This window comes from Staurois parvus, unplaced genomic scaffold (genome assembly GCF_062004578.1).
Source record: "Staurois parvus isolate SC_StPar_1 unplaced genomic scaffold, SC_StPar_1.0 ptg000498l, whole genome shotgun sequence".
In the NCBI taxonomy this organism is placed as follows: Eukaryota; Metazoa; Chordata; class Amphibia; order Anura; family Ranidae; genus Staurois; species Staurois parvus.
In genome coordinates this window covers 1,885,361-1,912,898 of record NW_028318294.1, presented here as the reverse complement: position 1 = coordinate 1,912,898, position 27,538 = coordinate 1,885,361, and the positions used below count along the sequence as shown (strand labels likewise).

The 27,538-nt window shown below is 44.1% G+C and overlaps 1 protein-coding gene across 4 annotated transcripts in view; it reads right to left on the bottom strand.

Moving 5' to 3' along the window:
- Positions 1-27,538, bottom strand: part of CMIP (c-Maf inducing protein) — a 275,138-nt gene that overhangs the window by 138,273 nt on the left and 109,327 nt on the right. For all 4 annotated transcript variants that reach the window (XM_089689802.1, XM_089689803.1, XM_089689804.1 and 1 more), the window contains exons 2-3: positions 21,824-21,949; positions 7,721-7,771 (exon numbers count right to left, since the gene is read on the bottom strand). In XM_089689802.1, the coding sequence (XP_089545928.1) occupies positions 7,721-7,771; positions 21,824-21,949 (177 nt within the window). The remainder of the gene's footprint in view (positions 1-7,720; positions 7,772-21,823; positions 21,950-27,538) is intronic.

Genomic DNA, 27,538 nt, shown 5'->3' with positions numbered 1-27,538 from the left:
TTATGCACCATTGTTGGTGTCAGTGGAAGTAATAATGCCTCATCGTTAATGTCAATAGAAAGACTAGTGCCGCATATCAGTAGGAGAAATAGTGCCCAATGGCCGGATAAATGCAAGCAAAGGGCGGCATCCAGCCCCCGGGCCGCAGTTTGGGGACCACTGGTGTAAAGTATTGGGTATTTTACAGGAACGCGTGAAAGATTGGTGCAATTCAAGTTTTCAGTGTAGTGTATTAAATATTAGTGTATTGAGTATTAAGAGATGTGTCGAGTCAATGATGGTTCTGATGAGTGACCTTCCCGAAACTGAACTACTACTGGTATATAGCTGGCCTAACCCTAACTATTCACTATTCATGGTTGGCTGATGCATGGTTTGCAGATGCAGTTAACACAACAGAGAAACCATTACAGATGTACTAAAAGTCGCAAAAGTCAAATATTAAAGTGTCCCTCCCATCTGACATTGCTCAGACCTGGGCAAGCACCATCATTCAGTTAGTTGCTATTTGCATAGGTATATGGACTCCCCTACCTCCCATGTCACTGTGACAGACCTACTGATAGGTCACTCAAAGTCAAGGTATTACACTGTAGAACAAATGTGTCAAACACAAGGTCCACATGCCAAATCTGGCCCACCAGGCCATTTCATGTGGCCCTAGAACCTCTCATGTAGCTGTGGCACCTCCCTCGTCTCTGCCCCTACCTTGTCTGAGCAGTCGGCAGCAGAGGGGGGACAGAACCTCTCCGCCATATCCTGTGCAGCCATGCAGAGGCTTGTCTCTGTCACCCTAGCCCACCCCACCCCACCTTCTCATCTCAGCAGTCATCAGCAGAGGAGGAGGATAGGACTCCCCCTACAGATCCTGTGCCTCTCTGTGCAATCGCAGCATCCCCTGGTCTCAACATTTAGCAGAGTCTTGCAGCTGACTCCAGCCATCCTCCGGTCCTCCTCCAGACCCTGCACATTCTGCTACCCAGCTCTGCCCCCTGCTCCTTCCTGGCAGCAGCACAAGGTAAGGGGGGTGCACTCTGATGGTGGCAGAGGGGTTCTTGACATCTGATGTAGAGGAGGGTGGGGTGCTCTGGAAATCTAGTCCTACAGATGCAACCGGCCCTTTGAGGACAACCATAATTATGATGCAGTCCGCAATGAAACAGAGTTAGACACTGCTGCTGTAGGATGTGGGCCAGGGGCATTCATATTCTCTACTACTATGGTGTAACGAAATGGCGGGAGGTTCTTTAACCAGAACTGTGGGCTTAAATGTTAAGTTCCAGAAACACCTTCATGTGCTTTACCTCCCTAATACGAAGTATTGCTTAGTAGGTTATAGACAAACAGGGAGCTTCACAGTGTCTCACTGCAGATAGCTGTGACAGCAGTACATAAATTAGTAAGGCAGTTATATAAATTTCTTTTCAAATGGGTGTTATCAACAGTTTAATGAACCTTTGCACCTCTACGCTGTAATTATAGGCAGTTTCTGGATTCCAGGAAGCCATGATCAGACGTCACAGTGTCCTAAACCTCTAAAACTGTCACTTCTCCCTTCTGTGTCAACAGGTGACTCTTTCAATGCCAGACCAGCTTTGGATTTCCCTGAAGCGCTAAAGCTTCATTCTGTCTAACACTCCGTGCACACCAGAGTTTTCTTAACCTCTTCACACCGGCCGCAAACAAATGTGCAGCCGCCCAGCGTCCCGAGACGCCGAACAGCCGCACATTTGTGTGCAATTAAAAAAAACATATGTGCTGAGAGCGCGTGCCCTGCGCCCTCCGAGCACACATGTCCGGTACTCACGGAAAGGTCCCGATCTCCTCTTTCGATCAGGACTTTTCCCGATCATGTGATCGCCGTGACGGCACATGACCCTAAAACCCTGCCCCGCCTCCCAGCTTCTGAAACCCTTAAAGGGCCGGGAGGCGCCGGCGGCTAAGGGTTAAGCTCCTAGAAGCTGTTATCACAATTTTTTTCTGCTCCTAGAAGCTAGTATTATCCTATGGGTCCATGCACACAATTTTAGGCTAGTAGCATTTTTCAAGCTTCAGCATCTAGTTTTTGGGAGCGTTTTTTCCAGCAGAAAAAATGCTAACTTCTCCTAAACTCTACTAAAACTCTTCTAACAGCTTTATTCTAGCTTTTTATTTTTCCTATGTGTACTGTAAAAATGCTAATGCTCATCAACACTCTTAAAAAAAACACTATTACCAGCATTTTTTATCCAGCGTTTTTTGAGCTTTAAAAAAACAAAACAAAAAAACACTAGTGTGTATGGAGCCTTAATATGAGATTTGCACTTCTTTCTCAACTCAGTTGCCCTACCATCTTTTATGCAGAATGAGAAAAGAGGTACTCTGACTTATACACCATGTGGGTTATTTACTAAAACTGGGCAGTTTAAAATCTGATGCAATTCTGCATAGAAACCAATAAGTTTTCAGGTTTTATTATTATTATTATACAGGAATTATATAGCGCAAACAGTTTGCGCAGCGCTTTACAAAATGAAGGTAGACATTACAGTTACAATACAATTTGGTACAAGAGGAAGCAGAGGGTCCGGCTCGTTACAGCTTACAATCTAGGAAGAAGGGTTGAGTGATACAAAAGGTAATAGCTGTGGGCGGATGAGCTGATGGAGGAAATAAATGGCGGTTTACTAGGTAGAAGCAGGATAGGCTTCTTTAAAGAGAAAGGTTTTCAGGGATCGTCTAAAGGTGGATAGATTAGGAGACAGCCGGACAGATTGGGGTAGGGAATAACATAGGATGGAAGAAGCTCGGGAGAAGTCCTGGAGGCGAGAATGGGAGGAGGTGACATGGGAACTAGTTTTATTGCCAGAACTTAAATGAACAAGCTTCTGAGTGCACAAGTTTTAGTGAATCTCCCCCATGTAACTTTTATAATAAGTGCTGGAACAACATTGTATTAAATGAATGAAGATACAAGAATATATAGGTTTAAACATACAAGCATTGTTCTGTAGATCTACTACTTTCCCTGTCCGGCAACAAAAGAAATTCTAAATCTGTTAAAGTATTTCCATCAATTACCGAACTGTAAGCATTTTATTGTACAGTTTTATTGCCATGTTCTGAGTTTTTTACATTTCTGCTGTATAGCTGGAGATCGGCTTCTCAATTAAGTTGCTGACAATCAGGTTGTACCTACTAATACATGTTGTGCCACCTAAGTATTCTTCAAATTACAAGTGACTGGTTAAAATTCTAATGTATTCCCAGTTATGGGCCTGGAAACTCTTCCTATGAATCCACTACAACTCTTACCAAAAGGTCTACTGGTAGCAGGGCTCCCATCTGCATGAGGATGGGTTCCACAGCCCATGCAGCTCACTGTGGGACCAAAATAGCATAGTTTCTGCATTCTGACAATAGTAGTTATTTTCCATATAGTGTGCCACACACCTTCAACCTGCCCCATGGAAAGGTAGCCATTGGGGAACTGGTATAGGTCAGGGCTTTCACGTTTTACTTAAGCCAGCCATAGATGGTTCGCATCTTCAGCAGAGTCCGTCCGAGATTCGAACCATCTATGGGCAGGCTGACTGTATTATTATTAGTATACAGGATTTATATAGCGCCAACAGTTTGCTCAGCGCTTTACAAAATAAAGGGAGACAATACAGCAACAATACAGTTCAATACATGAAGGTTAGGAGGGCCCTGCTCCTTGGAGCTTACAATCTAAGAGGAAGGGGCTGGTGGTACAAAAGGTAAAAACTGTGGGAGAAGGAAAAGAAGATTCCGTTATTAGCTGAAGGCAGGATAGACTTCCCTGAAGAGATAGGTTTTCAGAGATCACCTAAAAGTGGGCAGAGTAGGCGATAGTCTGATAGATTGGGGTAGAGAGTTCCAGGGGATGGGGAGGCTCTGGAGCAGTCCTGAAATTGTACTCAATTCGATTGTTGTACGACTTTGGTACTACCAGCCTGTCAGATTTTTACATCAATTACTGCCATCTGCTATAGCCGATAGAAGTATTCATTGTGGAGACGGCTTCGCATCAAATCACATCATCTCTGGCTGGCTTTACTGCTCCAAATTGCTAGGCTGGGGCTTTCTCATGTTCGCGTTGTGAATGAACAGAGAAATATGGTTTGAGCCGTCAGGCACACAAATCAGTTTTACAACATATTCTCCAAGGTTTCCACTTGATACAATGTCACTCCACCTTCTACTTATCTGTCAAAGTACACTTTGGGCCTGAATTGTACCTGATAGCTTTTTCTGAGTACATTGGCTTTCCATACCTGCCTCACCCCAACTAGTCACCATCCCTTTCACACCAGACAATGCACAGCTCAGGTGCCAACACAGGGGGGTTATGATGGTCAGCAGCAAAAGAGGAGGCCAGCAGGAGGTGTCCCGAAGAGAACGGTTTGCCTTTTTTCGGGCCCCACACATAATGCTCTTCCCAGTCTCAGGTCAAGTCCCTTTTTCATATGGAAATCCAAAAGGCAATAACATACAACTAACTACTAGCTAATATCATCAGAATCTGCTGTACAGCTTATATGAAGGCAAAGGACATAGAAAACCCCTTTTTTGCTGTTGGAATGGGCACAGGGAAACAATGAGCCGTCCTCTCCACCACACACAGGCTGCAACCTTTTCATCCCAATACACTTGTTATTATATTTCAAATCCACGTTTGCAAGCCAGGAAGTGATGTAAGTTTTGGCTCCACAAAAAAGCCTTAATGATAGATTCTGAGGCTGCATCAATGCGACTCCGCTTAGGTTTACGTAACCAATTTATTCAGATTTTTACCCAAAGTGACATGGTGCATCCAAATTGCTTCAGGCACTAAATGCAAATTAACAGACACCATAGTAGATAAAGCTCAGGTTGGACAGGTTTGTTTTTTTATGCTATTAGCACAGAAATGTACCTTCATGCCAAAAAAACTGTTGAAAATTATTTCCTTTGCATTTACTGTGTATACCGGGGTGTGGATTTTTTTTTTTTAAAAAACTACTTGTCCAAGGGACTAAACTGGGGTCCCAAACTACTTGTCCTTCATAACAAGCTACTTCTTCAGATAAAAACCGTATTTAAAGCGGAGTTCCACTCAACCTATCAAAAAATAAAAGTCAGCAGCTACAAAAACCGCAGCTCGTTTTACCGGCTGTCCTGTATTCCAGGAGGCCGGCATCTTCAGTGTGGGCACCCGACTGTGATAGCTTGCGGCTTCAAAAGCCGGGTACCCACTGTGCATGCGCAAGTAGCGCTGCGCTTCATGAATGGTCCTGTAGTCTTCTGGGACCTGTCACGTGCCCAAAAAGACTACAGGGAGAGAGGACATCTTCCGATTCCTAGGCCTAAGCGATCGGACTGGAAGTGGGAGCGGGCACCTGCTGAGCGAGTAAATGAGGTGCCGGCCCCAATGAGAAAAAAAAAGTGACAACTTTATTCTATCAGGTTATTCTCGCACACGAAAGCACTTGTGTGCTCGATACAAGTGCATGCTGAGCAGACAAATTAAGCTGTGGTGTCCGCTCTGTTAACCATCTGCCTACCAGGCCAGTTCTGACATTCCTCAACTACATATAAAAATCAGCATACTAACATACTAAAAATCCCCAAACATTTATATATATATAAAAAGGGGGGAAATGTCAGTGCGTCTTATGGAACGAATATGGAGCGCCCGGTCCGGTATTCCCACCGCCACCGCCGTGTGAGAATACCGGGCCGGCTGCTCATCTCTTCTGTGCAGCAGGACCTTACCTGTTCCTCGGTGCAGCGCTGCACAGTCTTCCCGCGTCGGCATTTTTAGTGTGAGCACCCGGCTGCCCAGTGTGCATGCGCGAGAAGAGCTGCGCTTTGTGAATGGTAAGGCATCTTCTGGGACACATGACAGGTCCCAGAAGACGCCGGACCAATCACAAAGCGCAGCGATTCTCGCGCATGCGCACTGGGCACCCGGCTGTCAGCCTGGTGCCCACACTAAAGGGATGACAACTCCGCGGAAGTGGGAGCGGGTACCTGTCCAATTCAGGTACCCGTTCCCCCTCCCTCCCCAAAGGTACGCAGTCTTAGTCATCCCCTGCACTGTCCGCAGTCTCTGGTCATCCCCTATACTGTCTGCAATCTCTGGTCATCTCCTGTACTATGTCCGCAGTCTCTGGTCATCTCCTGTACTATGTCCGCAGTCTCTGGTCATCTCCTGTACTATGTCCGCAGTCTCCGGTCATCTCCTGTACTGTGTCCGCAGTCTCTGGTCATCCCCTGTACTGTGTCCGCAGTCTCTGGTCATCTCCTGTACTATGTCCGCAGTCTCCGGTCATCTCCTGTACTATGTCCGCAGTCTCCGGTCATCTCCTGTACTATGTCCGCAGTCTCTAGTCATCTCTTGTACTATGTCCGCAGTCTCTAGTCATCTCCTGTACTATGTCCGCAGTCTCTGGTCATCCCCTGTACTGTGTCCGCAGTCTCTGGTCATCTCCTGTACTGTGTCCGCAGTCTCTGGTCATCTCCTGTACTATGTCCGCAGTCTCTGGTCATCTCCTGTACTATGTCCGCAGTCTCCGGTCATCTCCTGTACTGTGTCCGCAGTCTCCGGTCATCTCCTGTACCGTGTCCGCAGTCTCTAGTCATCTCTTGTACTATGTCCGCAGTCTCTAGTCATCTCCTGTACTGTCCGCAGTCTCTGGTCATCTCCTGTACTATGTCTACAGTCTCTGGTCATTTCCTGTACTGTGTCTGCAGTCCATTGGTTCAGAATATTTTTTTTCTTGTTTTCCGCCTCTAAAACCTAGGTGTGTCTTATGGTCAGGTGCATCTTATGGAGCGAAAAATACAGTATATATAAAGTTTGGGAGCTCTAAGTAATTTAATAACAAAAAATTCAGACTTTTACATGAAGGAGAGGATTGTCAGAATTGGCCTGGTAGACAAGTGGTTAACAAAGCGGGCACCAGAGCTTAATTTAGCTGCTCAGCATATACACATACACTTTTCTTTTTTATCTTTTTTTTTGCAGAGGCCCTATAGAATAAAGTGGTGGGCGTTGCAATTTTTTATATCACGCAGTATTTGCGCAGCGGTTTTTCAAACGCAATTATTTGGGAAGAAAATACACTTTAATGAATTTTGTTGCACCCAAACACAAGACCAAAAATATTACTACATCTATGGGAATAGGCGTACAATGCCACATCCCAAATAGTACCAAGACAACAAAATTTCAAAAATAGGGGACTTTAAAGGCACCGTACTTCAAACTAACAACACAATTTAATAAAACAATATTTATTTAAGTCCATTAAAAATAATGGTAGAATTTTTTTCCCCCACCATTCTTTTTAATGGGATTAAATATTGTTTTATTAAATTGTCTACTGGCGTCCAAGCCTCAACGAGTCAGGGCTGTTTTGGTGGCAAAACGAGGACCTTCTCAGTTAGGTGGATGATCAAAAAGTCATGGCTGATCAGTGTAAACTAACTCCTCTGAAGGGTCACTTTATAACATTTTATTTATAGAATGTAGAATAAAACGTATAGCAACATAGTTCTTATGTGATCATTAAGCTGGAAATGACTTGTCCATTCTTGAACAGAACGTAAACCCAGAATCCTCTGCTGGACCTTGGGTGTCCATGGACCGTCAGGTACAACACTGAATACAGCATTTCATGATCCACTTGTCCTTACAATCATTTTATACTTATGTAAACATATTATTACTTACCTTCCACTGCAAGGAGTGAAACCACTGATCTCTTAGATAGCTGTTTGCAGCCTGTAAAGAAATAACAAACATTAGATAGTATAAAAAACTACAGGGAAAAAAAAAAGTTAGATTAACATGTTCTCATATGTCCAAGTAGCAAGTCATCATTACAGTATACATGTCAAGAAAGAATTATGGAGATGGTCATAGCTTGTTTCCTTCTAAAAATGATAGTTGCCTAGCTGTGGCTGGGTTTAACACTCAGTAACAGACTGAAGAAAAAGCCTGCAGCAAATCAAAGTCAGAAAAAAAAAAGAACTACTTTCTGCACTTTTTCTAGGTCAATGGATCAGAAAGTACCGAACCCAAAGCATCAGCATAACAGCCAGTAAAACAGTATTTTCAGAGGAATAGGTCAACCATGACAGCCTACATATTTATCACATGACAGGTGTAATTAAGCTGGAGTGGAGGATGTGTTCTTTTGTTTGACACAGGATATCTAGGTAGGGCTGGGAACACTGCATGGGATTATAGCTCAGCAAGCGTACAATGCTGACCGCTCAAAAAGGAAGTAAGGCTACGTTCACACTAGCGTTGTGTGCAGGCGGCAGAGAAGCGTTTGGGAAGTGTTTTTACCGCTTCCCAAACGCCTCTGACAATTCTGCACATTGCAGCCCATGGTACTGTTCTAACGGGAGCATTAGCGTCGCGGCAAAACAGACGCCTCTGGTCGAGTCAGGAGGCGTTGAAGCCTCCTATTCTAGTCTATGGTGCCGCTCCCCAAACGCCTGGCCGGCGTTTGCGTCACGGTTGCGGGGCGTTTGCGGAGCGGTAACACCAACCAAACTTCATTATAGGAGTTTGTGGGGCGTTTTTAATGCTCGGCAAATGCCTAGCAACTGCCGCTAAACCGCGCTTGCGGCATTTGCGGAGCCTTTGCTGAGCATTAAAAAATGCTCCGCAAACGCCGGACCAACGCTTGCCAAACGCTATAGAGGCGTTTGCCAAGCGTTGGTAAAACAAGTGTAAACGAGCCCTTAGAAGCCCACTAGATTTCTGGCAGATCAATGGGTATTTTTTGTATTTGAATCCTTTTTAAAAAAGCAAAACATGGGGAAATGTACATGTATGAGTCCTCATACACACTGGACGTGTTTACAGCGGCTGTTTTTGTCTTTTGACGGTTTTTTCTACAGGCAGTAAACCCCCCAGCATGTTATCCTATGTGTCCATGCACACATAGACTGGAATCAGCATTTTTTGGCTGGGACGTTTTTTGGCTGGAAAAAAACCCAGAACTCGTGAGCTTCTAGAGGAGTGATTTAGCTGTAAAAACACTCTAATGCTGAAAACCAGCAGGAAACCAGGTAAATCACGGCAAACCAGCGTTTTTGGACTTTTTTTTGGTCAAACAAAACTCTAAAAGTGGCAAAACGCATCTAAATGCTAATACAAAAATGCTAAAAACCGCAGAAAAACATTTTTAACATGACTTTACACAGCTAACGTTACCAGCGTTACTAAAACGCCCCGTGTGCATGGAGCCTAACAGATACTGTATGTACTGAACATTTTTTCTGCTCAGATATACACTTGACTTGCTTCATGTGCCTAGAAATTCAGTCATGGAGGCCAGTTAGCTCAACATACCATATTCTTGTCTGTCAGAGATATGTCAAGTTAGAAGATCTATCTATCCTGAGAACAACGTTGACGCTGCCATTGCTAGCATCTCAATCTGCAAAGGCCAGATGCCTGACCATAAATGCTGCTGAATCAAAAGGGTAGGTGGATGGTGCAAGATGTTCAAAAATGGACTAATGGGTCTAATGCCATAGGGTAACATGGAAATAACAACAGTAGTGCATTTCCACTGGGCAGACCGCTCTCAAGCATGCAAGGGCCCCTTGCAGGCAACCGCCTGCCAATATTGGAGACCAAATAATTTTTTTGTTTCAATACACTTTTTTATTATTATTATAATACAGGATTTATAGAGCGCCAACAGTTTGCTCAGCGCTTTACAATATAACGGGAGACAATACAGCAACAATACAGTTCAATACAAGAGGGATAGGAGGGCCTGATCCTGGGAGCTTACAATCTAGGATGGAATAATTTAAAGACATATAAACATACATGATACCAGGCACAATTCCAATCAAGGAGATCAGTATACAATTCAATAACAGTCCAGGGTTAAGGAAGCCATGACTGTAATCTACATTCTCCATGCCCTTCCATGGAAAATGCTATAAACATCTTGACGATGCTGTGGTGACCAGCTAATGCACAGGTGTCAAACTGGCAGCCCTCCAGCTGTTGCCAAACTGCAAGTCCCATGAGGCATTGCGAGATTGACAGTAACAAGCATGACTCCCAAAGGCAGAGAAATGATGGGACTTGTAGTTTCACAACAGCTGGAGGGCCGCCAGTTTGACACCCTTGAGCTAAGGGGCAAAGAGAAGGAACGAGCTCAGGCGTTTTTGGATCCTAGTCTTAACCTACCTGAGCTATCACGCCAGGAAGCTTTCACTGCACAAACCAATCAGAAGCAGGCAAGCCATTCCCCAACTTGTAGCCACAAATACATGCTTCTTGTATACCTGAGGCTGCGAGACAGGGAATGTCTTGGCCTCTTATGATTGGCTTTGTACAGTAAAAGCTTCCTGACCAGATAGGTTAGGTGGGTTCAGACTAGGATCCAAAAACGCCTGAGCTCATCCCTGCATAATAGCTCAATGGGTTAAGACTAGGATCCTAACATGCCTTATTTCATCCCTAGCAAACAGTAAAGAGAAGCAAAAAGGAAGGAAGACAGTTTCAGGAGGAAGGGTAGGTAAGAAGGTAGATATAAGTCACTCTCTGACCCAATCTAGCTGGCTTGGTGAAGCAGGTAATCAAGAGTGAGTGGTCCAATCCCTAGGTAAATGATGTTAAAACCAGGGGACGGGATTGAACCAGTTCAGTTTACGCAGATTACCCATAGAACTCGCTTACATATTTTCATTCAAAAGATATCATGCCATCTTATTTGTTACCTGCGTCACAGAGAGTGGAGGACCACCAAGCTCCGGCCAGAATCAAAGAATTTTTCCCCACGTAAATAGTCCACTACGGTTCACACCAGTATCCTACGCATTCTGCGGGCTCACAACTGTGCTTTTCATCAAGGAAAGTAATAATTGCTAGCAGACATGCTCATCAACGGCTAGCTGTAGTCTGTTCTCCTTCATAAAGCCGCTGAATGACAGTGATAGAACAAGTCCCATCCTTCGATTTCTAAGGGTTGCTGAGAATTTAAGATTCACTGGAGCCAAGGAGTCAGAGACTGTCTCTATGTGCTCCAAGCCATTTACCTTTACAGTCAACACTACCCACCTCCGTAATCATAATCAATTCATATTTATTTCCTGGAATCTCCTCTCTGGTAAATATCTTACCTTCCTGCTATGGACACATTAGTGGCTTCCAGGCAGGCAGGCTTGGTGTGGTGTACAAATAACAATGGCTCTTTAGTATCTGCTTCCTGCAGTGTATGTCAATATTTGCTCCGTGCTGGGTACACATTTAATCAGGGCAGCAAAGTCTGTTATTGAAAATGAACAATACAGCTTTTTTTTTTATTTGAGCAGCTAAATTGATGAGGGAACAGCATCTCTAGTCACAGGCTCGCATTATAAACTGGGGCCCAGAAATAGAAGTGGCCAAATGATAAGTAAACCAGCAGGTTTGCCAAGGGTGAGTTTATTTTGCCTTTTGACCTTTTATTGTGTTTACCCTGAAGTACCTGTCATAGAATGGCGGGGCTGTGTGGAGAGGCTGAGATGCTGCACCTGTTGTGTATTCAGTACAGTCCGCCATTTTGTTCGCTGAACTGCGGGTACCCACAAGCATAAGGTGATTGTAGCCTGAATCAGAACACTTTTAAAACCAACCTATTTTGTAATTTGTATTTTTTATTTCAGGTATGGCAAATGTTCTTACACAATATCACTGGTCCAGCCTGGATTCATTTAAGTATGTATTACCGTACCTGTGGGATCCCTCTAGAATGGGGGGAACTAGTTAGAATTCACGGCCCTGCTTCTTCTTCACAGCACAGAACCCACCACCACCTTTCACATCATAGTTCCCTTCCTAACAGAGTCCCTTTCATATTATAGTCTCCCTTGCAATCACAGACCCCCCTCACATCAACCCCCCTCCCCCCCCACGTCACAATCCTTTCCACGTCACCACTCCCCTACTCTTCACATCACTATCCCCCTCTTACATCATGGCCCCCTTGCAATTACAGCCCCCAACATCACAATCCTTTCCACATTACTGCACCCCCACTCTTCACATCACTGTCCCCCTCTTACATCATAGTCCCCTTCCTAACAGAGTCCCTTTCATATTATAGTCTCCCTTGCAATCACAGACCCCCCTCACATCAAGCCCCCCCACGTCACAACCCTTTCCACATCACCACTACCCTACTCTTCACATCAGTGTCCCCCTCTTACATCATAGCCCTTTGCAATTACAGCCCCCCCCCCCCAACATCACAGTCCTTTCCACATCACATCACTGTCCCCCTCTTACATCATAGCCCTTTGCAATTACAGCCACCCCCCCCCCCTCCCAACATCACAGTCCTTTCCACATCACATCACTGTCCCCCTCTTTCATCATAGTCCTTTGCAATTACAGCCACCCCCCCCAACATCACAATCCTTTTCACATCACATCACTGTCCCCCTCTTACATCATGACCTACCTTGCAATCACAGACCCCCCCTCACATCAAGCCCCCCACCCCCTTTAAGTCAGAATCCTTTCCACCTCACCACTCCCCTACTCTTCACATCACGTTTGCTCTCTTACATCATAGCCCCCTTACAATTACAGCCCCCCCCCCAACATCACAATCCTTTCCACATCACTGCACCCCCACTGTTCACATCACTGTCCCCATCTTACATCATAACCCCCCCTTGCAATCACAGACCCCCCTCACATCAAGCTCCCCCCCCTCTTACGTCACAATCCTCCCCACATCACCACTCCCCTACTCTTCACATCACTGTCCCCCTCTTACATCATAGCCCCCTTGCAATTACAGCCCCCCCCCCCCCCGCCACATTACAATCCTTTCCACATCACAGCACCCCTCACTATTCACATCATTGTCACCCTCTTACATCATAATCCCCCTTGCAATCACAGACCTCCTTCACATCACAGCTCCCCTCTTCCTCATGTCACAGGCCCACTTTACATTACAACCCCCCGATCATATCATAGCCCCTCCCCCTTACATCAAAGCCCCCTTTGCAATCACAGCCCCCTCTGCAATCATAGCCCCCCAAACACAGTCCTCCATTAAATCGCAGACACATACACACATTCCTACCTTAATACCCCGTACACACAATGAGAATTTCAGATGACTGGTTGGCCGTTTTTTTTTTATTTTTAGTTGTATGCTAGTCTCGTATTGGTATCGGTTACTAAAATGACAAAATTCTCATACAACAGAATACAATTTCAGAAGTGATGTGATGTATTGTATTGCATTCTGTCGTTTCAGAGCATGTGCAGTCTTGCGCTCTCTCGATGACTACTGTACTTATTAAAAGAAAATTGTTCGCTCTGTTATCGCACGAAAACAACGTTAGTGATTGTCCCTTCGCATATTTTCGCATGAACTGTTGTGATCAGCTGTTGAAAGCTGTGTACTAACGATCAGATTATCACACTATCCCTCCGAAAGCGATTTTTGTCCTGGATTTTCTGATCGCGTGTACTAGGCATAACATGACAGCCTTGAATTCTAGCAACCCATCACCTGTTTATTAATTTGAAAAGTTGGGTGGCTCCTTCCCTCAGTGCAGACCTTCCTCGTCTCCCGCTCTCTCTGTGAAATGTGCCTGTACTGCAGAGAAGCACTGCTTGTGTTGTTTGTTTGTTTTTAATTTTGCCAAATATCACCTTTAAAGTGTTACTAAACCCAGGACCCTGCATTCACTATATCTGGTCTCCCCAGACCCTGCATTCACTATATCTGGTCTCCCCAGACCCTGCATTGACTATATCTGGTCTCCCCGGACCCTGAGTTCACTATATCTGGTCTCCCCAGGACCCTGCATTGACTATATCTGGTCTCCCCAGATCCTGCATTGACTATATCTGGTCTCCCAGGACCCTGCATTCACTATATCTGGTCTCCCAGGACCCTGCATTCACTATACCTGGTCTCCCCGGACCCTGCATTCACTATATCTGGTCTCCCCAGACCCTGCATTCACTATATCTGGTCTCCCCAGACCCTGCATTGACTATATCTGGTCTCCCAGGACCCTGCATTCACTATATCTGGTCTCCCAGGACCCTGCATTCACTATACCTGGTCTCCCCGGACCCTGCATTCACTATATCTGGTCTCCCTAGACCCTGCATTCACTATATCTGGTCTCCCCAGACCCTGCATTGACTATATCCGGTCTCCCAGGACCCTGCATTCACTATATCTGGTCTGCCACAGTACACAGAACATGGAAATGCAATTATTTTAGTAAATATAAACGGCTAAATACCTTTTCTCATCAGCAGTTAGAGCAGTCTTGTGACTTCTAATCAGTGTTCAGCCAAGCATTGGTTAAAGCTTGTAGGATGAGTTTTCATTCTGCTCTAGGAGGATGCAAAACCCCTGACCTCTGTCTGGACAGTGCTGATTGGCCCTCTGCTAATCACATGCACTCTCCCAAGAAAAAGAAAAACCTCTCTAGCAATACACACTAAACTGAGCATGTAAAGAATGGCTATGGGTAAAGTCTGTCTTACCAGGAGATAAGATGTGGACGTTTGAAAAGGAGGAGGAGCAGAGAAGACAGGATCACTGGTTAAAGCTTGTAATAGGAGATATCATTATCCTTTCTCTGTCCTATGAGACTGCAGGACCCCTGACCCTCTATCTGGACAGTGCTGATTGGCCCTGTACTGATCACATGCACTCCACCAAGAAAACAAAAACTTTCTAGTAATAAACACCAAACTAAGCATGTGCAGCTTGCCCCCAAGGCTCTGTTCTATCAGGAGATGAGTCGGGGAGAGTGGAGGAACCCCTTACATTTCACAGTGAGTATAGCAAGCATATAGACTGATTTTACTGTTGTGGGTTAACACTTTAGGAATATCTTGTACAACGAAATGAAGGTGGGTCATTAAAGTGTTACTAAACCCCGGACCCTGCATTCACTATATCTGGTCTCCCCGGACCCTGCATTCACTATATCTGATCTCCCCGGACCCTGCATTCACTATATCTGGTCTCCCCGGACCCCGCATTCACTATATCTGGTCTCCCCGTACCCTGCATTCACTATATCTGGTCTCCCCAGACCCTGCATTCACTATATCTGGTCTCCCCGTACCCTGCATTCACTATATCTGGTCTCCCCAGACCCTGCATTCACTATATCTGGTCTCCCAGGACCCTGTAATCACTATATCTGGTCTCACCGGACCCTGCATTCACTATATCTGGTCTCCTCAGACCCTGTAATCACTATATCTGGTCTCCCAGGACCCTGTAATCACTATATCTGGTCTCACCGGACCCTGCATTCACTATATCTGGTCTCCCAGGACCCTGTAATCACTATATCTGGTCTCACCGGATCCCTGCATTCACTATATCTGGTCTCCCAGGACTCTGCATTCACTAAATCTGGTCTCCCTAGACCAGTGTTTCTCAACTCCAGTCCTCATGGACCCCCAACAGGTCATGTTTTCAGGATTTCCATTATTTTGCACAGGTGATTTGATCAGTTTCACTGCCTTAGTAATTACCACAGCTGTTTCATCTGAGGGAAATCCTGAAAACATGACCTGTTGGGGGTCCATGAGGACTGGAGTTGAGAAACACTGCCCTAGACCCTGCATTCACTTTATCTGGTCTCCCAGGACCCTGCATTCACTTTATCTGGTCTCCCTGGACCCTGTATTCACTATATCTGGTCTCCCAGGACCCTGCATTCACTAAATCTGGTCTCCCAGGACCCTGTATACACTATATCTGGTCTCCCAGGACCCTGCATTCACTATATCTGGTCTCCCAGGACCCTGCATTCACTATATGTGGTCTCCCAGGACCCTGTATTCACTATATCTGGTCTCCCACAGTACACAGAACATGGAAATGCAATTATTTTAGTAAATGTAAACTGCTAAATACCTTTTCTCATCAGCAGTTAGAGCAGTCTTGTGACTTCTATCAGTGTTCAGCAGAGCACTGGTTAAAGCTTGTAGGAGGAGTTTTATTTCTGCTCTAAGAGGATGCAAAACCCCTGACCTCTGTCTGGGCAGTGCTGATTGGCCGTGCTGATCACATGCACTCTACCAAGAAAAAATAAAAAAACCTTTCTAGCAATATACACTAAACTGAGCATGTGCAGAATGGCTACGGTTCAGACTGTCTTATCAGGAGATAAGATGTGGACATTTGAACAAGAGGAAGAGCAGAGAAGACAAGATCAAATGGCCTTTTTACACAATGCAGAGGATTAACCCCTTAGGTTCCACAGTGAGTATAACAAGCATGCTTTACTGCATATACAGACTGATTTTACTGTTGTGGGTTTAGTAACACTTTAACAGATATACATAACAATTCATGCAATAATCACTTGTCTGTAACGCACACAGTATATCACAATGAAGTTGTTTTGCTCCTTTTGCATCATTTAAAAGCAGCCTGATAAAAACTGGTATTCTACTTTAAGGGAGATTCCCCCTTTCACAACAAAGCAAGGACCATGAAAGATAATCCTGTGACCAGCACGCAGTGACGCTGTATATGTCATGTAACACGGTGATTATCTCACGTTTGATTCCTCCACAATGACTGTGAAGCCCGGTTTCCCTATTATATGCCACAGCACAACTCACATCACAGCCATTAATATTGTACAAGGCCAGTGCTTCCATTAAAGGCAGCACATGATGAATTGGCGCTGGGAGGCGTGTGTACAAATGGCTCTTTATGTGTAAACTAAACAACATTGCAGGCAATTAGCAGCTTTTAATGCTCAGAGAGAGATTTATCACCTGGGCAGGAGAGGAGTATTGTCATCTTTAACTGATGCTAACAGGCTTTGCTCATTAGGTGTCAATTGTGCTGAATGAGGGATATTGGGATTTTCCAGGCAGTAAAGCCCCAATCTGCTGGATCCTAGACATCCCCTGGTACGCGGCGAAAAAAAAAAAAAAAAAGCCAACAATTCACGGCTTTTTTCCCCATGAGCTTTTGCAAAGCAAGGAGTTAACAGAGGACCCTTATAAATGCTATCGTCATGCTGCATTTGTTTGCATCAAAGCATAACACGGGCTTTTGTCCAAGGACCATTTCAAAGCAAAGGCAGCGAGGAACAGCCTCAGTGTAACAAAGTAGCCAGATAAAAAAAGTTAAACTGATGAAATGATCGGATGTTTTTGGTATTTTGTTACACTTAGAAAAGTAACAATCACCGCAAAGGAAGCTGCTAGAGGAGTTTGAAATATCTTGGCATCAATGCAGTGTATGTAAGCCCAGCCACTACAATCTCAAATAGGTTTTCTCTTTCAATACATTTTTATTGAAAAGTTCTAAAGTGTTATGCAGTATAGCAGGGGTGTTCAACTGGTGGGGTTATGCCTCTGCATCGTGCAAAAAGGCCATTTGATCCTGTCTTCTCTGCTCCTCCTCCTTGTTCAAATGTCCTCATCTTATCTCCTGAAAAGACAGTCTGAACCGTAGCCATTCTGCACATACTCAGTTTAGTGTGTATTGCTAGAGAGGGATTTTTTTTTTCTTGGGAGAGTGTTGCGAAACTACAAATCTCATCATGCCTCTACCTTTGTAACTGTCAATCTTGCAATGCCTCATGGGGCTTGTAGTTTAGCAACAGCTGGAGGGCCACCAGTTTGACACCCGTGCAGTATAGCATGCTTGTTATACTCACTGTAGAACCGAAGGGGTAAATCTCTGCATTGTGTAAAAAGGATGTTTGATCCTGACTTCTCTGCCCCTCCTCTTGTTCAAATGCCCATGCTGATAAGCCAGACTGAACTTTAGCCTTTATGCACATGGTCAGTTAAGTGTGTATTGCTAGAGAGGATTTTTATTTTCTTGGGAGAGTGCATGTGATCAGCACAGGGCCAATCAGCACTGTCCAGACAGAGATCAGGGGTTTTGCATCCTCTTAGAGCAGAAAGAAAACTCCTCCTACAAGCTTCAACCAGTGCTCTGCTCAACACTGATAGAAGTCACAAGACTGCTCTAACTGCTCATGAGAAAAGGTATCTAGCCATTTATATTTTCTAAAATAATTGCATTTCAATGTTCTGTGTACTGTGGGAGACCAAATATAGTGAATGCAGGTTCCAGGAAGACCACATATAGTGAATGCAGGGTTCGGGGAGACCAGATATAGTGAATGCGGGGTCCAGGGAGACAAGATATAGTGTATGCAGGGTCCAGAGAGACCAGATATAGTGAATGCAGGGTCCGGGGAGACCAGATATAGTGAATGCAGGGTCCGGGGAGACCAGATATAGTGAATGCAGGTTCCAGGAAGACCACATATAGTGAATGCAGGGTCCGGGGAGACCAGATATAGTGAATGCAGGGTCCGGGGAGACCGGATATAGTGAATGCAGGGTCCGGGGAGACCGGATATAGTGAATGCAGGGTCCAGAGAGACCAGATATAGTGAATGCGGGGTCCAGGGAGACCAGATATAGTGAATGTGGGGTCCGGGGAGACCAGATATAGGGAATGCAGGGTCCGGGGAAACCCGATATATAGGGAATGCAGGGTCCGGGGAGACCAGATATAGTGAATGCAGGGTCCGGGGAGACCAGATATAGTGAATGCAGGGTCCGGGGAGACCAGATATAGTGAATGCAGGGTCTGGGGAGACAAGATATAGTGAATGCAGGGTCTGGGGAGACCAGATATAGTGAATTCAGGGTTTAAGGAGACCAGATATAGTGATTGCAGTGTCCGGGGAGACCAGATATAGTGAATGCAGGGTCTGGGGAGACCAGATATAGTGAATGCAGGGTCTTAGGTTTAGTAACACTTTAAGGAATACAGTGTGTAACTGCGATCAGATATACAGATAGAGGTATAAAATCAATGACTTGGAAGTCAATAGCAGTGGATTAAAGTAGAGAAATTGTAGCAAATGACAAAACATTTAGCATATCAAAGAACACATTAAAGCAGGGTTTCAAAACCAGGGTTCCGTGGAACCCTAGGGTTTCTCCAGAGGTTGCTAGGGGTTCTTTGAGCAATTTCTGCCTCTCAGATAAGTTCCCACTGATACCTCTTCTTGGTTCTCCACTGGCGTTCCTGGCTCCTCTCCCCGCCACCCATAGCAAGCCGCTTGCTCTGGGGGCAATCATGCAGGTTTTCTCCTGAGACAGCTCTGTGTCCATTGACACACAGAGCGCGTCTCGACCCCGCTCCCTGCTCGCTCCCCGCTGGCTGTGATTGACAGCAGCCAGAGCCAATGGGAAAGGGAAAAAAAAACACTGCTCTCGTGCACATCACTGGATTGAGATCGGGCTCAGGCAACTATTCACTATAGCTGGGGGGGCTGCACACTTTAAGGAACCACTTTAAGACATTTTGTTGCATGACCAGCTGCTGTGGGGTCCCAGGCAGCAGTTGTTTCTGGGTGTAGGCAAGTATTTCAGGGGAATCTTAGGATGGGGTGTAGTGCTTCCCCACAGAGTGATAACTAGCATGTAGAACATTCTTATCATCCCACACAAAGATTTTCCAACTTGTTATACACAGATGGGATCTATGCAGCAGCGGTAAACTATCCAATATGTAAAGGTTTGTGATTCATGTCTCAAAATTGAGGCCCTAAGGCTGTGCACAAAACTGATTATTGTAATATTCTCATTTTAGGATTTTGGATTATTTATTAAACAGCAACAGATTTATTCCCATAAAAGTAAACACATAAACATGACGCGAGCACAGGCGCTGTACACCATCAGCTACTGTATCTTCACTGTGCATTACCAGGGCTTCTCCCTGTTTGTTTTTCCATCTGGTTACCTTCTGATTATTAGGAACAGAAGGGGAAAAAAGGCACCACGTGTGTGCGCAAAACATTTACACAGGGAAAATGAGCACGGCAATAATACCTTCTGGACTGAAAGGTTGTTTAACTCTTTTCAGTCCATAGCATGTGTGCCATAGACTGAATGGTTCACAAAAAGAATACAGAAATGACAGATATTGTATAGGGACCAATCACAGCTATATGCAAGGTGACATGTTTTGCGGGTTCATCTCCCAGTCACTGTTAATGGGCCCTCAACACGCATCCACGTGCCACCGTTTTTATCCATCACACTGCAGGGCAATGCATGTATGATTTATTACAGGTGTCACTGTGCATTTAGGGGCAGGTGATTTTTTAAATTTATTTTATTTATTACAGATAATCAAATAGTGCTGACAATTTACGCAGCACTATACATATACACTCATTGGCCACTTTATTAGGTACACTTGTTCAATTGCTTGGTAACACAAATTGCTAATCAGCCAATCACATAGCGGCAACTCAATGCATTTAGGCGTCTAGATGTGGTGCTCATACCTATTTGTTGATAAAAGAGGGCATGCGTGTCTTCAAAATGTTAGTTTCCACTTTGTTACCATGTTCACATAACAGTTCAAAACGCACTGCAGTTGCGATCTGCCAATGTTAACCTAATGACAGTGCATTTGCCTGCACAAGATTGCATGGTACTGCTTGTACTTGTACTAGTACCATGCTCTCCGGTTTCTGTGGGTTTTATAAAGTATTGCATGTACTACTTGTGGTGCAGTCTGCCGCAATTACAACCGATTCAAATCAATGGGCTGAAATCGCACTGCACCCGGATCACATGTGAAGTGCACAGGAAAGCACAGCAGAATTCTGTGCAATTCATTGTGGGAAACAGCCCAAAGTGTATGTGCAGCCCAAACTTTTTTTTTAGTTTTGGAAAGAACTGGGAAATGTTATAACATAATACTAGAAAAGAAAAAAGCCTATCCTTTTGTACCACCAGCCCCTTACTCTTAGATTGTAAGCTCCAAGGAGCAGGGCCCTCCTATCCCTCTTGTATTGAACTGTATTGTTGCTGTATTGTCTCCCGTTATATTGTAAAGCGCTGAGCAAACTGTTGGCACGATATAAATCCTGTATAATAATAATAACAACCAGACTAAAAAAGGTACAAGAGCTGCCTGTTTGTTTTGGAGAACTCATTATTATTATTATACAGTATTTATATAGCGGCAACAGTTTGCTCAGCGCTGTAGGGAGACTCATTAAGGGAGACTCTGTTAGGCTACGTTCACACTAGCGTTGTGTGCAGGCGGCAGAGAGGCTTTTGGGAAGCGTTTTTACTGCTTCCCAGACGCCTCGGACAATTCTGCACATTGCACCACATGGTGCTGTTCTAACGGGAGCATTGGCGTCGCGGCAAAACGGACGCCTCTGGTCGAGTCAGGAGGCGTTGAAGCCTCCTATTCTAGTCTATGGTGCCGCTCCGCAAACGCCCGGCCGGCGTTTGCGACGTGGTTGCGGGGCTTTAGCGGAGCGGTAGCACCATTTAAACTTCATTATAGGCATTTGTGGGGCGTTTTTAACGCTCGGCAAATGCCTAGCAACCGCCGCTAAACCGCGCATGCGGCGTTTGCGGAGCGTTTGCCAAGCGTTAAAAAACGCTCCGTAAACGCCGGACCAACACTTGCCAAACGGTATAGGGGCGTTTGGCAAGCGTTGGTAAAACAGTCAAGTGTGAACGAGCCCTTATTCAACTGACTTGTGTTCAGTTGCTCCTACGAGATGATGTTTTGTTTCATTGTATGTTGTGGACTTGCTGTACAAAGCCCACCTGCACTCAAACTGGGTCGAATAAAAGAGAAGGACAAACCTTACTAAACTTGATATTAAAAAAACATACATAACTTGTATATTACTTATGGATGCGCTCTGCATATAGCTGAAGTAGGTAATTTATTATACAACAAGTAAACCCCACACTAAACAACCTAATGTATATATGTCATACCTGGAGTAGGACCGTTCCTCCGGGAAAAGTTAGTTGTAAACAGTATTTTGGAGCATTCTCCCAGGACAGAAGCTGGACATCCTCAATAGAACTGTATGGCATGCTGTTCTCCATGTACCCGGTGGGCTGTGGAGACAAAAAGTAAGATAGTATTACTTTCTCCTGTGACACCAATGGGCAGCTGGTGATCTGCATAATCCACGGGGTGGACAAATGTGGCCCTCCAGCTGTTAGTGAACTACAAGTCCCAGCATGCCTCTTCCTTTGGGAGTCATGCTTGTAACTGTCAGTTTTGCAATGCCTCATGGGACTTGTAGTTCTACAACAGCTGGAGGGCTACAGTTGCCCACCCCTGGCATAATCCATAGCAAAACGGCAAATCTAGTATTACACACATGAACAGCCTCAGTTACAAGTATATTATGGTTTAAAATGAATATCAACCACGGCCAAAATATACCTGGAAAGCTATCCCTGTCTACAGATCTAGCAATACATATGATGATGGCCGTCTCTTGTCAGGTAGTGAAGGACAAAAAGGTACTTTATATACTGTCAAAATTACTGTCCCATTAGTGGCAAAGAAACAAACAATACGCAGGTCTCTGCCGCACCCAATCCTACCATGCTTCTGGGGAACCACCAGGGGCGGACTGACAACTCATAGGGCCCCCTGCAATAGGGGATCATGGAGCCCCTGTGTCCTTGCCCAAACTCAAAAAAGCCTATGAAAAAGGTACCAGGGACATCTCATGGGACCCCTACTGACCCCGGGCCCTCGGGCATTGCCCAAGTTTCCAAATGGTCAGTCCTCCCCTGGGAACCACAGAGCCTCTCTTCCTTTATACATCATGGAAACTTTACTCCCAACTGCATTTTAATCATGGCCACCTGTGCAAATAATGTTGTGTTTGTGATGATGTGCTGTGTATTTCAGTCGATAGAATAAAAGGTGCATGGCATAGGGCTGTTGGAGTTTCCCCAGTCTGTGTCTGCACCAAATCCAGCAAGCAAGGCAAAAATGGCATATTAAATATATATATATATATATATATATATATATATATACATACATATACATATATACACATACACACAGTATATATAAATAAAATACACTTTACCACCAATGTTGAGTTATTAGGTCATCCCAACATTTCATTTTCCTTTTGTACCATGTAATTGTATGGGAATGTAGCCTGTTCTCTTTGTATTGCTTCCTTTGTATGAAATCGCTAGTGTTCCTGGCAGTCCCTCTGCTTTCCTATTAAAAACTGACCACACTAGGCAAAAGAGCACAGCAGGATCAGTTCTCTAGCTATGCTGGGAAGTCCGTCTGCTTCCAATGATCAGAGCTCCCCCCCCCTACAGCCATTCACTGGGAAGATCAGTGTGCTGCCATTTTTCCTCCCTCAGCTCTCTAAGATACCTATGCAGCTGAAGACAGAGGGTGTGTGATCACTTACAAAAAAAGGGGAAAAAAAGTATTTATAATTGTATTTTTGTCTATACGCAAATGTTTTGCCTTTCTGTTCTATTTTACACTGAATCGGTTGCTTTACAAGGTGAGGGTGCACATATACTTTAGAAAAACATTTGAGCCTTAAGAAATGAAAGCTGCACCCCACCGAAATGTTGGGCACTCATTAAATTTTTCAAATACATCCTGATTCTCATCAGTTCCTGAGAAAGTATTTCTTCTTCATCTATCTCTATGAAACAAAAAAATAATAATTTTTTGTTTTAAATTATATATATATATATATATATATATATATATATATATATATACATATACATATACACACACACACACACTAAATTTGTCAGAAGTATTGGTCGGCCTGCCTTTACACGCACATGAACTTTAATGGCATCCCACTTTTAGTCCGTAGGGTTCAATATTGAGTTGGCCCACCCTTTGCAGCTATAACAGCTTCAACTCTTCTGGGAAGGCTGTCCACAAGTGTCTATGGGAATGTTTGACCATTCCTTCAGAAGCACATTTGTGAGGTGTGTGTGTGTGTGTCATATCTATATAAGAGAGTGTAGTGACGTCTGCCTTGCAGTAAATGGGTCATGGGTTCGATTCCCGACCATGGCGCCTCCTGCCTGGAGTTTGCATTTTCTCCCTGTGCTTGCATGGGTTTCCTCCGGGTACTCCGGTTTCCTCCCACACTCCAAGGACATGCTGGTAGGTTAACTGGATCCTGTCTAAATTGGCCCTAATATGTTTATGTATGAATGTGAGTTAGGGACCTTAGATTGTACACCCCTTGAGGGTTAGGGACTGATGTGAATGTTCAATATATATATATATATGTAAAGTGCTGCATAAATTGACAGCGCTATATAAGTACCTGAAATAAATAAATAATAGTGAACACATTTTACCACCATTATTCAATTTTTGGGGAAAAAAAAAAAATCTGGCCATATCGTGGTAACCGAAGAACGCCAAGGCCAGACATTCATTCGGTAATTAAGAAATATCCACCCTGGCACAAGAAGCGTGACCAGTGGCAGCTGCTGGCCTTGGTTCTTAAAGGTGGATTTAAGCGCCTGAAGAACACTCCAGACACGCGGGTTGTCATGGTGACCACCCTTCGCAATGTGACTCATAGAATGGCTTCCCTTCAAGCTTATGTGCACTGGAGTTATGCAGAAGCCTTCATGGGCAGCTGCAGCATGTGTGTAAACCGTGGAGCAGTACACAAATGCTAGACCAAAACTTGTCTGTACTGTACTTCAGTTACAAGGCTGTAATTTAATCTCTGCTTACGCAAAGGCTGCTGGCCATCACAATCCGGGGCTTGGCGCACGCTCAGCTCTGGAACTCGCAGGAGTCAGGCAGAGGACGTATGGCTGTTTATGATGATTTACTAAGCAGATGTTTGTGTGAAAGGCTTTCTGTGTAATACATTTTTCCCTTGGCACTGTTGCTTGGAGACGCCAAAACAACTTGATAGCGCGGGCCTCCCGGCTTTGTGTTACAAATCCTACTCAAAAACGACGACCTTCTGAGCAGTTTTTTTCAGGAAAGGTAGTCAATTCATCATATTTAAAGGGTAACGCCACCTTTTACACCTCGTATTAAAAGGAGAACAGAAGACATCTATTTTTTTTTTTCAACTTTTTTTTTTTTTGGGAGGGGAGGTTTGAAGTAAAGGTAAAAACTTTAACAAGGAGGCATAACATCGAGTGGTTGGGGATACATCAATTATTAACATGAAATTCAATTAGTATATTGACTTATAGTAAACCAGTAACAATAAATAAGGTATAAAAAGGAAGAATGCATGAAGAGGGATAGGCTCAAACAGGGCACTTGTGGTCTGGGAGGTATGGGGGCCACAACAAACAACAACATAGGATAAATGGTGGGAGATCAAGGTAACATTACTGGTTTTCCATAAGGTCACTTATGGTAAACCAGTAATGTTAAATGAGATATAACAAAAAAAATATGAATGAAGTGGGATAGGCCCAGGTATCTGCAGCCTGAGGGTAAGGGGGCCACAAGAAACAACAACATAGAATAAATGGCGGGAGATCAAGGTAACGTTACTGGTTTACCATAGGGGCACTTATAGTAAACCAATAACATTAAACAAGGTATAACAAAAATAAAAATGGATGGAGAGAGATAGGCCCAGGTATCTGCAGCCTGAGGGTATGGGGGCCACAAGAAACAACAACATAGGATAAATGGTGGGAGATCAAGGTAACGTTACTGGTAAGATAAGTTGGGAGAAATCACCTTTTTGTTGGCGGGGGTGTGGAGAGATAGGCACGTTTTATCACATATGGTGGAAATGTCCAAAGATACAAGTATTCTGGGGAGAAGTGGTACACCAAATTAGAAAGATTACGGAAATTGATATCAGTCTGGACCCTGGAACCTGCCTTTTACATAATACAGAAATAACAGTAAATAAATATAAAGAATCAGGAGCATGGTACATTTTAAATGCAGCCAAGGGATTGATTCCAAAGTTTTGGCGTCAAGTAGAAGCCCCCAAAAAACAAGACTGGATAGATAGAATGGACTATATTGTAAGATTAGAGAAACTGTTTTATACCCAGGAAGATGGTGTGGGGATATACCAGGCGAAATGGAAAAAATGGGAAGAGTTTAGATCAAGGGTGAGTGGATGAGAATAGGGCCTCTCTTTTTCCTGCCCCCTTGTGGTGAGAGCCTCTTTTTCTCTTGCCAAAGAGCGGTAGTTGTAGGGTGGGGTGGGAGGGGGGTGACTTTGGATTTTACTAATGGGGGGGCTGGGAGATATAAGGAAAATATTGGAAATGAATGTACAAGTTAGATATTGTTGTTATATGAATGTAAAGAATTTATATTGTAGATTTTAAATTTCCTAATATTTTGAAAATCAATAAATATTCAAATTAAAAAAAAAAAAGGTAACGTTACTGGTAACATTACTGGTTTACCATAGGATCACTTATGGTAAACCAATAACATTACATAAGGTATAACAAAAAAAAAAAAAAGGATGGAGAGAGATTGGCCCATTCAGGGAGTCTGCAGCCTGGGGGGTATGGGGGCCACAAGAGACAACAACATAAGTGAGGTGGTGGGAGATCAAGGTAACATTACCGGTTTACCATAAGGTCACTTATGGTAAACCAATAATGTTAAACAAGATATAACAAAAAAAATGTGGATGAAGAAAGATAAGCCCATCTGGGGAGTCTCCGACCTTGGGGGTATGGGGACCACAAGAGACAACAACATAAGATAGGTAGTTGGAGATCAAGGTAACGCTACTGGTAACATTACTGGTTTACCATAGGGTCACTTATGGTAAACCAATACTGATAAACAAGGTATAACAAAAATATGGATGGCAAGGGATAGACCCAGGGTGTCTGCGGCCTGGGGGTATGGGGGCCACAAGAAACAACAACATAGGATAAATGGTGGGAGATCAAGGTAACGTTACTGGTTTACCATAGGGGCACTTATAGTAAACCAATAACATTAAATAAGGTATAACAAATAAAAAAAAAATTAGAAAATTACAAAAAAAAAGGATGGAGAGAGATAGGCCCATTCAGGGAGTCTGTGGCCTTGGGGGTATGGGGACCACAAGAGACAACAACATAAGATAGGTAGTTGGAGATCAAGGTAACGCTACTGGTAAAATTACTGGTTTACCATACGGTCACTTATGGTAAACCAATACTGTTAAACAAGGTATAACAAAAAAAAATATGGATGGCAAGGGATAGGCCCAGGGTGTCTGCGGCCTGGGGGTATGGGGGCCACAAGAGACAACATAGGGCAGGTGGAGGGAGATCAAGGTCAAGCTACTGGTAACATGATTGGTTTACCATAAGGTCACTTATGGTAAACCAGTAATGTTAAACAAGGTGTTAAAAAAAAAATTGACTGAGAGAGCTAGGCCCAGGTGTCTGCAGCCTGGGGAAGTATGGGGCCACAAGAGACAATAATATAGAATAGGTGATGGGAGATCAAGGTGATCAACTTAGGCCTTGGAATGGAGTTCCTGTAGAAGAACTACAGCGATCGGAAAAAAGGAGACAGTTAAAGAAGTGAAAGGTTCAGGAGGGAAAGGAAGAGGGATGGCAAGGGGAGAGGAAAGAGAAGGAAGAGATAAAAAAGGAAGAAGGAAAAATTAAATGAAAAAAAAAATAAAATAAAAACAAAAAAAAAAACACACATCTATTTTCTAA